The sequence below is a fragment of the Petaurus breviceps genome, unplaced genomic scaffold, assembly GCF_028583685.1.
Source record: "Petaurus breviceps papuanus isolate PSGF00001 unplaced genomic scaffold, PetGlider_PUasm1.0 90740, whole genome shotgun sequence".
NCBI lineage: Eukaryota > Metazoa > Chordata > Mammalia > Diprotodontia > Petauridae > Petaurus > Petaurus breviceps.
Genome location: NW_027187330.1, coordinates 9,372,099 through 9,384,623, shown reverse-complemented (window position 1 = coordinate 9,384,623; position 12,525 = coordinate 9,372,099). Strand labels below are relative to the sequence as shown.

Here is a 12,525-nt window from a genome sequence, read left to right as displayed (position 1 = left end):
AACCTCACCAGGGCTGCCAGGTGGTGCAGTGAGTAAGAGCGCCAGCCCCAGAGTCGAGAGACCTGGGATCGGTTCTGGGCTCAGATACTTAACACCCACACAGAATAACTGGCTGTGTAACCTTGAACAAGATACTTAACCCCAATTGCTTAGGGGCAGCCAGGTGGCACAGTGAGTAAGAGTGCCGGCCCCAGCATTGGGAGACCTGGGATCTGTTCCGGGCTCAGATACTTAACACCCACACAGAATAACTGGCTGTGTAACCTTGAACAAGATACTTAACCTCAATTGCTTAGGGGCAGCCAGGTGGCACAGTGAGTAAGAGTGCCGGCCCCAGCATTGGGAGACCTGGATCGGTTCCGGCCTCAGATACTCGGCACCCACACAAAAAAATAACTGGCCATGTAACCTTGAGCAAGTTACATAATCCCGATTGCTTTAAAAAAAAAAAAAAAGAAAGAAAGAAAACCTCACTTTGCTTAATTTTCCAAGTTGCCAGTTTTTATTTATATTCTTATCGTCTCCTATCATTATTTGTCAATTTAGGAAGCATATATTAACAGTTAAAATAATACTGGATTCCTGCAAATCTTTATTGAATCATGTTTGCTATACATATAGATATGTTACAACCCATTTTTAGACTATAGACCAGGCAAGTAACACTTTCCCAAATAGAGTGAACCTGTGAGATTTAAAATATGTCTAACATAGAGATTTAAAATATGTCTAATTTTGGAAGATCTTCAGTTTCTAACAATGTTACTATTTAAGTTGCTTTAGCCATTTTTCCCCCCAAAAAATTTTTTTTTTAATTTAGTAAATCCTAATCAGTCTTTGTAGTTGCACAGCTCTTGTCTCATGTCGTTCAGATGAGCTCACTGAACTAAACCATAACACTGCAGATATATGCACCATGCAGTTAAAAATAATTCCATTTCAGCCAGTAAAATTAAGCCAATGTCATCCAACATTCCAGTGAAGAATGATGATTTAATTAAAACAATAGATATTATTATCTTTCCTAAAATGACTTGTGAAGTAATTTACAAAGAAAACACACACCTATATGTATTATTCCAGGGAATGTGCACATAAAAGGCATCCCATATATAGCCTTTCCATTGCCCTTCCATTTTAACATTTGTTCAAGACTAATTGAATATCTGTGCTGTACAGTGTTCTGTATTAGGTGATATGGGAGATAGAAAAATGAATAAAATATTATCCCTATTCTTATGGAACCTGAAGTCTGAAAGAGATAAAACACAAAATACATATAACAGTAAGACAAAGAAGAATTTGAAAGTGTAGTTAAGTGAGCTGTGGAGTACTTACAAAGCATTCAGAAAAAGAAAACATTACTACCACCTAAGGAAATAAGAAAAGCTTCATGAAGGAAGTAACATTTAAGTTAGGATGGGTGGACAGAGAAACAGCATGGAATTTACTTAGGAAAACATAGAATGTATATGATTTGTGTTGCTCTCTATTCTTATAGAGCTACTTTGCAGGGAATAGCATATATAGGTAGTTGTGGCTTATTGGAATTCCCAGTAGGGAGGAGAATTGTGGGTATCAGCTGCCCCTTCAGTGGTTTGTACTTAACAGAAAATCCATTCCCCCTTGCCAACAGTCATAAGCCTGGAGAAATCCGCTTCTTATCAGGAAATTGTTGGGCTCCCACCTCTTAAGAAATTAGAATGAATTTTAAATGTTTTTCTTAAATTTAAATGAATTCTAAATCTTTCTTCCATTTAGTATGATCCAGAACTTTCATCTCGACAGTTTGGGGTTGAATTGTCCCGATTAACCAGTGAAGAAAGAACCGTTCCTCTAGTGGTAGAGAAGCTAATAAACTACATTGAAATGCATGGATTGTACACAGAGGGTATTTACCGCAAATCTGGTTCAACTAATAAAATCAAGGAACTTCGTCAAGGTCTAGACACTGGTAAGATAGAAGAGATACTTTTCCAGCAAAAGTCAAAGAGGGAAAGAAACAGCCAGGGAAAAAAATTGCACTTAAATAGGGTCATATTTTTTAAATGCCATTATGATTTAAACTGGGATCATCTTAAACCACTCCATAGAAGTCATTGAAGGTTGAGAATATAATCATACAAATAGGAAGCCTCTTCAACTTAGTAGCTAAAATAGAGACTGAGAAATAGCCTGGTGAAGTAAAAAGAGCAGACTTTTAAGTCAGAAGACCTGAATCCATGTTCTAGTTATCTCATACACTAGCTGTGTGACCTTAGGCTAGTCACTTGACTATTTTGAAACTCCATTTTCTCATTAGAAAATGATGGTATTGGGGCGGCTCGGTGGCTCAGTGAATAGAACACAGGCCCTGGAGTCAGGAGGACCTGAGTTCAAAAACAGCCTCGGACATTTAACACAAAAACTAGCCATGTGACCTTGGGCAAGTCACTTAACCCCAGTTGCCCTCAAAAGAAAATTATGTAATACCTGTATCTCAGACTTGTTTTGAGACAAAGTCATGTGTGCAAGATGTTTTTTTTTTAATTTTATATAATTTTGAGTTATTATTATAAGCTCTGCCTACACTTTCAAATTTCACACTTGCTATAGACTTTTAATGTGACCTTGGGAAAGTTAAAATCCTCTTGCACTTCTTTTTTTTTTATTAGTAAAATGAATAGCAAGATTTGATAACTTGGCTTTTTCCTTTTCTCTTACAATAGATATTGACAGTGTGAATCTAGATGACTACAACATTCATGTCATTGCCAGTGTGTTCAAACAGTGGCTTCGAGAATTGCCTAATCCTCTCATGACTTTTGAACTCTATGAGGAATTTCTGAGAGCTATGGGTAAGCACACAGGACCAAAAGATCAAAAAGACCAGTTATATGATGATATACCACATCCAGGGATCAGGTTTTTAACCCTAATCTTGAACATTCTAGTCAGACGTGTAATTAGACTTGACATTGAAGTAAAAGAATAAAGAAAATTAATTTAGATGTTTGCCCTCATCTTGGGAGCATGTTCTGTCTAGTCCTGTTGCAGGGATCCTTGTAATGTAGCTTCAGGTATAATATTCTAGTCATATTTTATTAATTTTTTCATTCTAAATATTTCATTTAAAGCAGTGCTTCATGTACTTTATGTGAGTTAACAGTCCCTTAGTTACTCACAAAAGTAAAAAGATGTAGTTGGAGAATTGTGTTGAAGGGTTTAAATGGGTGAAAGGTATGGCTTATATTGATGTAGATTATGAATCATTAGTTAAGAACTCTGTGTGTTATAGTATAATAGAATATATAAGGCTAGCAGCTGTTTTAATTTGAGCCCAACACAGTCTGGGGTATATTTTCACATCTGGGTTCCTGATAATCATTTCTCCTAAGAGTGATTAGTGTTTCAGATAACTGATTTAAACTATCCAAACTTAAACAAGATTGATTTATTAACCAGATGAGAATTGATATATTTATGAATAAAATTGCTCCTGTTGGTGTTTATTTGTATCCCCTGACTAGGACAACCTCTTTTCTCATAGCACCATACTTGGGACACTGAATAATCAGAATTTAGTTAATTTAGAAGCTTAGTGAATTTAGAATTTTTTTAAGAAGGAAGTTGGATATCTGAAGTGGAATGTCTGCAACAGGTTATAGTAACTTACTGAGTTACCCCTTCCCCCTAAAGGGAAATATCTGCCACAGACAATAGATACTTTTCTGTTGGCCAGGATTCCCTCTCCCTTGAACATTGCTGAAGGCATACTGCTAAATTCTCTCCATCTCTTATTTTTCTGGACTTCCATTATGACATCCTCCCTATTTCAATAAACTTTGGTATCATTTGTAATTCTCACATTTGCAGCACATTTTCATTTCTAACATGTTTGCTTCTTTATTTTCTGGTAACATAGAAAGTCTATCAGTGAACTTTCTGCAGATCACATTTATAAAGTGACATATTTAAAAGAAAATTTACTTCCGTTATCTATGGTTTCGAGATTGTTGTTTACTTCATGTGCAAAGAGTAGTACATCCTGATCTGAGTGTCTTCTTTTTTCTAGACTTTGTCCTTAGCTTAATGTCCCATATTCTTTGGGCCTCTGTCCTCTGACAACCTTATGTCCATGTTTTGTACTTAAAATTATGTACAAGGAGGAGCAGCATTCTGATACTTCCTAGAGGCGTGTTATGAACTTTTAAAAATCTCCTCTCTTTTGTCTCCAAAAGGTGTAAAGGAATTGAAAACTCACTTTCTAACTGTCCTTCAAAACTGGTCTACAATAATAGGAGGCATGAGCCACCACTACTTAGCCTTATTTGTCCGAGAAAAAGATAAAGAGTAACAGAAGCCGTACCCATTCCTGTTGGGTTCACTGTTTCTTTTAGGTCTACAAGAAAGAAAAGAGACCATCCATGGCGTATATTCTGTGATTGATCAGCTTTCCCGAACTCATCTCAACACTCTAGAACGCCTTATATTTCATCTGGTCAGGTAATTGCTCTGAGGAAAAAGAGATTTAGTAATTTTCCTAGAGTGCTTCTTAAATGCAGAGAGCTCATACTTCAGAATTTTAGGGAAGAAGACTCCAGTACCTATACATTAAGGTATCTTTTGTTCTCTCTAGTGATAGAATAAGTTAACTAGAATTGCTTGTCTACTTAAGAACAGTAACCTCTTTACAAGCTGCTACTATAGGACATTATTTTCTTCAGCAGTTCACAATCTTTGTCCTTGGGGGAGTAGCTCATTCTGTTTCCCTCAGAGCAGTACATCATGATGGGCTAAATGTCCAATGTTAATAACTTGGCCCATAAAACTTATGGGATCCAAAGGAATCGTGTGTATAATATTGATGTATCTCACCTACTCACAGGTCAGGATTTTAAGCAGGGGTATTTTAGTTTCAACGTGTATTGGAAATGCCTAGGACAAATCTCTCCATTTATGAAATGATAGTAGTCAGCTTAAGGAAGGTGAACTCTCTTACAGTTAGCCTGGTTTTTTGAGACATGGGCAGTATAAGGATATTATCCTTGGATGCATTGTATTCTGAATTTGTTTAGTAGAATAATCTGTTGATGCTAAGGATTTTAGTAGGAGGAATATAATAAAACTTGCTGTAACAAATAGCCAAAAGAGCATCAGAGTGCCATACCAATCAAAACTACCAAAAATTATTTTACAGAGCTAGGAAAAATAATACCAAAATCCATCTAGAAGAACAAGGTCAAGAATATCCAGGGAATTAATGGGGAAAAAATGCAAAGGAAGGTGGCCTACCCATACCAGATCTAAAACTGTATTAGAAAGTGGCAAGTAATCTGCTGTTTGATAAATCCAAAGGCTCCAGCTTCTGCAATAATTCACTATTTGACAAAAACTGCTGGGAAGACTGGAAAATAGTATGGCAGAAACCAGACTTAGACCAACATCTCACATTATATACCAAGATAGAGTCAAAATGGGTACATGATTTACACATGAAGGGTGATACCAAAAGCAGATTAGGAGAGCAAGGAATAGTTTACCTGTTAGATATATGAAGAGGGGAAGAATTTATGACCAAACAAGAGCTAGAGAACATTATGAAATGTAAAATGCATAATTTTGATTATATTAATTAAAAGGATTTTGCACCCAAAAAATGCAACTGAGATTAGAAGGAAAGCAGAAAGATGAGAATTAATTTTTACAGCCAGTGTTTCTGATAAAGGTCTTATCTCTCAAATATATAGAAAACTGAGTCAAATTTATAAAAATACAAGTCATTCCGCAATTGATAAATGGTCAAAGGATATGAACAGACAATTTTCAGATGAAGAAGATAAGGCTATCTGTAGTCATGTGAAAAAATGTTCTAAATCACAATTGATTAGAGAAATTCAAATTTAAACAACTCTGAGGTACCACCTCACAGCTATCAGATTGGATAATATGACAGAAAAGAAAAATGTTAACTGTTGGAAGAGATATGGGAAAATTGGGACACTAATGCATTGTTTGTAAAGTTGTAAACTGATCCACTGTTCTGGAGAATAATTTAGAACGATGTCCAAAGGGCAATCAAACTGTGCCTATCCTTTGACCCAGCAATTCCACTATTTCAGTATCCCAAAGAAATCATAAAAAGGGGGAAAGGACCTATTTGTACAAAAATATCTGTGGTGGCAAAGAATTAGAAATTGAGGGAATGCCCATCAATTGGGGAATGGCTGAACAAGTTATGGTTTATAAATGTTATGGAATACTGTTGTGCTGTAAGAAATAACAAGCAGACAGAAAAACCTGGAAAGACTTACATGAACTGATGCTGAGTGAAGTGAGCAGAACCAGGAGAACATCGTGTACAGTAACGGCAGCATTGTTCAATGATCACCTTTAATAAGACTTAGATCTTCTCAGCAATACAGTGATCCAAGACAATTCCAAAAGACTCAGGATGGAAAATGCTATCCACATACAGAGAAAGAACTATGGAGTCTGACTGCAGATCAAAGCAGACTATTTTCACTTTTTGTTTTTGTTTTTCATGTTTTTTTTTCTTTTGTTCTGTTTCTTCTTTCACAGCATGCTTAATGTGGAAATGTTTACATGATTGCACATCTATAACCTATATCAGATTGCTTACCATCTTGGGGAGGGAGGGAAGGGTGAGGAGGGAGAAAAGTTTGGAACTCAAAATCTTATAAAAAATAAATGTTGGAAACTGTCTTTACATGTAATTGGGAAATATAAAATACTGGTTTTTTTAAGTGCTTTTCAATTAAGAAAAAAAAAAGACCACTGGAGTGAGAACTGATAGATTTTAATTACAGTGTGTAACCTGGATAAATCACTTTGCCACTCTGGGCCTCAGTTTCCTTACTTGTTAGTGAAAACATTGATGTTTCTAATAAGATGATTTCTAAGGCCCCTTTCAAACTCCAATATTCTGTAATTCTATTCATTCCAAAGACAAAGGACCAGGGTAAGGAAGAGGCTGCAGTGACAATCATAAGTTCCTTTCATATATGACACTTTGAGGTTTATAGAAGGACTGTGCATGCATTGTCTAATTTGAACCTCAGAACAACCTGATTCAGTAAGTACTATATGTATTATGAATCCAATTTGACAAATAAGGAATCCGACTCTCAGAATGGCTAAGTGACTTGCTGTGATTTCTGAGCTATCAGAGGTAAGACTTGACCACAAGTCTGCCTCATTCCAAATCTAGCCAGCATTCTTTCAACAAACTCTGTCCCCATTGCTCCTCTCTCTCGTATGCAGGTCTTCTTTATGCAGTGCAATGGTAGGGCAGGTTCCCTTGGTTGACATTCCCTTTTCATTCTGGTTTCTTGGATGGTATGTTTTGGTCTTTAGGATTGCCCTGCAGGAAGACACCAACCGTATGTCTGCTAATGCCTTAGCAATTGTGTTTGCTCCCTGTATTCTCCGTTGCCCAGACACAACTGACCCGCTGCAGAGTGTACAGGATATCAGCAAAACAACCACGTAAGAATTACTTCATTGTCCACTTCCAAAAGGTCTTGGAACAACTGTGATAGCCAAGTTCTTACAGTCATCTAATCTTGAGGTTGTAGATAGATGGTGAATATTTTAAGTATTCCAGATATCTTTTAAAAATAGAAACAAGGACTGGGCTAATGCATTTTTGTAAAACAGCATCAGAATATCTGAATTTTCTTTTATCAAAGTTGAAAGAAGCCAATCTGATTTCTCCATGTTTTCTCCTTTGAGTACAGAGTTATTTGTAGCAGTCACTTTCAGGACACCCATTTTTGAAATGTCACTCTCACTTGGGATTACATATAATTTCCAAATAACTTTCCGACAACTGATTTCTACCAAATTTTATATACCCTCTGCTTCCCTGAAACTGAATCTGCTCACAGTCCCATGACTCTCAGATCCTGGCCCAGAACCCGAGAAAAGGACAAGTTCAGTGAATAGTTTTGACATTTCAGATTACCCATCCTTACTTTGACCCTTCCCAGGGGACTGCTAGAGAATTCTTATATTAACCTCCCTTAAACTCTTAACTTATAGGAGTTTATTCTTCAATTAAAACTATTACTAGAACCACTCCTTCCAAGCCCCCTCCTTATACGTCACCAAAAACTGACCCCCAGTCCTGCTTCACTCCATCATGACCTCAAGCTTTTAGTTACACTTTCATCTCTTCTTTTCCTAGCTGTGTAGAGCTGATTGTTGTGGAACAGATGAATAAATATAAGGCCCGTCTCAAAGACATCAACAGCTTGGAGTTTGCTGAGAACAAGGCCAAGACCAGGCTGTCCCTGATCCGACGATCAATGGTGAGATGTAGGAAACACTACAGTCTCAGGGATAGTTGCATACATTGTGGGTTCTCTCTAAAATAAAACAGAGAGGTGTTCTCTGAATCCTCTTCAGTGAGCTCTAAGATAACCTCTAGTATTAAAAAAAAATAGTTCTATAAATGCCTTAGGCTTGGAGACATCTTAACTTTTTCTCTTGACTTAGCTTTGCACAAAGTGGGCAAGACTTGTATGTTAAAGTCTTAAGATAAAAAGGTAAAGGCTGTAAATCAACTCTGTTCTCTTCTCATTCTCAGAAAACTAACCTACCTAAATGTTCCCTGTACTTCCCTCCAGGGTCTGATCCCGGGAAATGTCACTTTGAGCAGTTCTATCAAAGATTCTTATGCATTGAGTGAGGACTTAATATTTGTTGCTCTATAGAAGTTTCTTTTGCAATTTTGATGCCTCAGCACATTGAGTACAATACTGTGTATTCTGGAATTATTTTTTCCTTTTTGTGCTACTTCTTGTTAGATGCCTGCCTCTAGGATCTCCAGTAAGGCCCAGAAAATCTCATCCCTATCCATGAATAAATCCCCAAGTCTTAAGAATCTAAAAAGCTAACTGCCCTTTGTTAGATGGAAGCTTTGAGCATGGGGTCTCCACACACCCTTCCATTTTTCAGCATGTCTTACCAGCTTCAAAATAAACTATTAATGATGATGATCAGACCAGCCCCAAGGTTGATGTCACATTTGATGTGTCTACAAATAAATCCAGTTTGTTCCCTGTCACCCCTCATTCCAGCTGCACTTTCATTAGGGGAGGCAATAAGCATCACTCCCTCTTCACAGCTTCTCAGCCATTGCTTGGGTTGGTATTGTATTAGATTCATTTACTCTCCCACTGAGTGCTCAGTACATATTTATTGAATGCACAAACATCTGCATGTGCTTTCTTGTGACAGCAAAATAAGCAAGGTTGGCTGATCCCAGGACACCATCCAAATTTATGTCATGGAAACTGAGCAAAAGTTGCATTGAAAGAGTGAAGCCATTTCTGAGACCTGCTCTTCTTTCAAGAGCATTGCTTTAAGAGTCCTAGCTAGGACAAGGCAATTCTAAAGGGAAAACACCTTTCCAATGCAATAGTCACTTTGCAGACCGTCTGGCCCAGCTGTGCTTTGTTGCTGGTACTGCAAAGAGATGATGGATCCATCACATTCAAAGACTAAACGTTCTCTTAGAGGGGGAATGATGTGTACTCTAACCTTCTGCTTTCCTTTTCATGTCCTTTCTAATCCAGAAACCCGTACTCATTGCAGTTAGATTTATGAGCATAGCCCGCAATCCAATGCCGGTATGTATTAAACATGTTTTAGTGTATCACGGCTGCATTACATCCTTGCATGTCACTCATCTAGGAGCTGTACTGCTTGGTCATCATTCATGATTGTTCACATATCATGTGCAGCCCTAGGCCTTGACCTTAGCCCCCATCCTCTTAGCAAGGTGAGGTCTCCTAGAAAGGATGGATAGGGCTCTGACAGGCAGTAATAGGGGCTGGCACTTGGACCAGCCTCAGTCTGTCAGACTTCCCTGCTCTTTTACCATGGCTATAAACCACTCTCTAAAATAACTTAAATGTTCCTAGTTTGAGAGACTCTTGGGTGGCTAGAATGTCTTTTTTGCATCCTTGCCTTACCAAAAAAAAAAAAGTAGCCTCTAATCAACTGGTTTTTGTCTTTACCTTTTGCCTTTCCTTAAGTCTTACCTTTTACACACTTCCATTCTTGTTCTTTTTTCACACCTCCTGTGTTGTCTGCCCATTTTTTCCTAGATTCTCTCTTTTTTTTTAAACTCTCCTATATATGGTATAATTGAAAAAAAATTTATCTACATGTTTTGTTTGTTTGATGGAGGGCTACTACACTGAGCTTGGATTCAGGAAAATTGATCTTCATGAGTTCAAATTCGGCCTCAGACACTTGCTAGCTGTGTGATCCTGGGCAAGTCACTTAACCCTGTTTGCCTCAGTTCCTCATCTGTAAAAGAGCTAGAGAAGAACATAGCATAACAATTCTAGTATCTTTGCCAAGAAAACCCCAAATGGGGTCATGAAGAGTCAGACACAACTGAAGAATGACTGTTTGATGGAAACTGGTGAATATTAAATCCAAAAGCTGAAAATTGTGAAAGGATAGAAATAAACTTTTTAGTTATCATTGCTCCCATTGCATCCCTTGCCCCAGATTCCTCTCACCACCAATGCCTTTCCTTTCCTATCAGTAGGAAACATTGACAAAGCCTTTCAAGACTTGAGTATAAGGGTCTAATTTCCTTTCATTAGAGCTAAAAAGTTCCTGAAAACTAGGCTAACAATTAGAATGACAAAAATTTTACTCGCCAAGTTAGACCAGAATGAACAAATGGATGGCCTGACTCTAGGCTTGGACATTAGAGATACTCAGATTTTTCTAGGCCTTCATCCCTAGTCCTGCAGATGGACTTCAGTGCTCCCTAACCCATAACTATTAATACAAAGAAAGTGGATAGACAATGGAGTGGAAAGACTAAAGATGCCACATAGTGGACAAAGCTCATTTCAATAGAAGAGTCTTCTGTCTATTTAGTGCTTTATTTTAGCAATGGCTTAAGACCAAAAGTCTCAAAGTGGAAGTTGAAATCAGCAGATCACCCTCTGGATACTCACTACAGGAGCCAATCGAAAGGTAGAAAGCTTAATGCACTTACAGAATAAAAAGGATTATTTGGATTATTTGATCCCTTTGGTCTCCTATCCGTACCTACAGATCCTAATGACATACTATCATGTCCTTTTTTCTTTTTTTTTTTTTTTTTTTTTTAGAAAATAAGGATAAAAGATAAATTCTGATAGTTTTGGGGGGAAAGATGTCACTGAAGTAAGCTACAATTTTTAGGCGTTTTCCCAGGTAGATTATTTCATAGGATCATAGATTGAATGCTGGAAAGGACCTTGGAAAATTCCAAGAGAGGTTAAATTACTTGCCCCAAATCCTACAGGTTAGGTGCAAGAGCAGAGTCATGACGCCTGTCTACAATTCCACATGCAGGGCTTTTCCCTTTCTCCACTCCATTGCCTCCCCCATACATTCACTGAGATTTGCTGGCTTTGCGTTATGTGAAAAAAGTTGAGCAAGGTACAGGGCTTCGTTTGAGGACCAAAGTGTTAAATCCTGGTTTAGTGATGGAAAAGAACAAGATCAGAGGTGACAGCAGATGGAGAGTGAAAGGAGGGTTATGTTGGAAGGGCAAGGTGACAAAAATAGAGATGCTTCAGTTTCTAGGAAGTAGATTGAGAACTCACCTTTACCATCTCTACTTGCTCATTTTTCCTTCTGGCTTTTCCTCTTTCTCTTGTCTCTCTAATTCCTGAACTCTTCTCAGAAAACTTCCTGGCCCCAGTCTTGGTCTGTTTTTGACACCTCTGTTCAGAGTTAGATAGGCTGCTGCCAGTGCTGGTCACTGACTGGGTCTGAATAGAAATTCTTACAGCTTTCCTATAAATACCACACAGCATCTATGAAGAACTGTGGGCAGCAGAGGACACGGAATGACAGGCTGAGCCATTTTCTCAACAAGGATACAGTAGATATGGACTGACTCAGTACTTTCCTTCCTGGGAACCACTTTGTATGGGGAAAAAAGTGAGTCAGCCATTAATTTAAACTATACAGTTTCAAATCATATTAAAATAGTTAAGCATGATTTGCCAGGGATAGTTGATTAGGCAAAAGTGATTTAAAAAAAAAATTTTTTTTTTAATTACATGTTAATCTCAGAAAATTTAGCTGTTTTCTACTAAGTTTAATTACCTTTCTTGATATTTTTGTACTATACTATGGCAGAGAAAAAGGTACTATAGTTAATTGAATAACTTTCAGTTTTCAAAGAAAATTGACTGTACAAATCAGATAAACTAGATTTAATTCTACTTATTTTTAAAATAAAGGATAATTCTACTCTCTAAATTTCAATTTGAAACAATATAATTTCACTTTGAAAATTAAACACACTATAAGTCACTATAATATACTTCTAAGTAAGGGAAAAACTAGGTAGTTTTAAAAATGTTTGTCACCATAATATGTTCCATCTATGCCTACAATTTCAGTGGCTGCCATCAGGTCCAGACAAACTGGCCTTACTCCCATCTTATTCCTTCTCCTGTCCGCATGCCCTAGTATAGGCTATCCCCTGTAGCTGGA

General features: G+C 37.4%; 1 protein-coding gene across 14 annotated transcripts in view; it reads left to right on the top strand.

Annotated features, from left to right (window-relative positions):
- MYO9A (myosin IXA) overlaps positions 1 to 12,525 on the top strand; it is a 324,456-nt gene that overhangs the window by 290,712 nt on the left and 21,219 nt on the right. For 12 of the 14 annotated variants that reach the window (XR_011164264.1, XM_069067272.1, XM_069067273.1 and 9 more), the window contains 5 exons: positions 1,762 to 1,954; positions 2,709 to 2,837; positions 4,380 to 4,485; positions 7,357 to 7,488; positions 8,189 to 8,312. Coding sequence is in view for 13 of the 14 variants with exons in the window: in XM_069067272.1 (XP_068923373.1) it covers positions 1,762 to 1,954; positions 2,709 to 2,837; positions 4,380 to 4,485; positions 7,357 to 7,488; positions 8,189 to 8,312 (684 nt within the window). In the remaining variant the exon portion in view is untranslated. Of the gene's footprint in view, positions 1 to 1,761; positions 1,955 to 2,708; positions 2,838 to 4,379; positions 4,486 to 7,356; positions 7,489 to 8,188; positions 8,313 to 9,581; positions 9,894 to 12,525 lie in introns of those variants that run through there. The other 2 variants (XM_069067281.1, XM_069067282.1) reach the window with 2 other exon arrangements.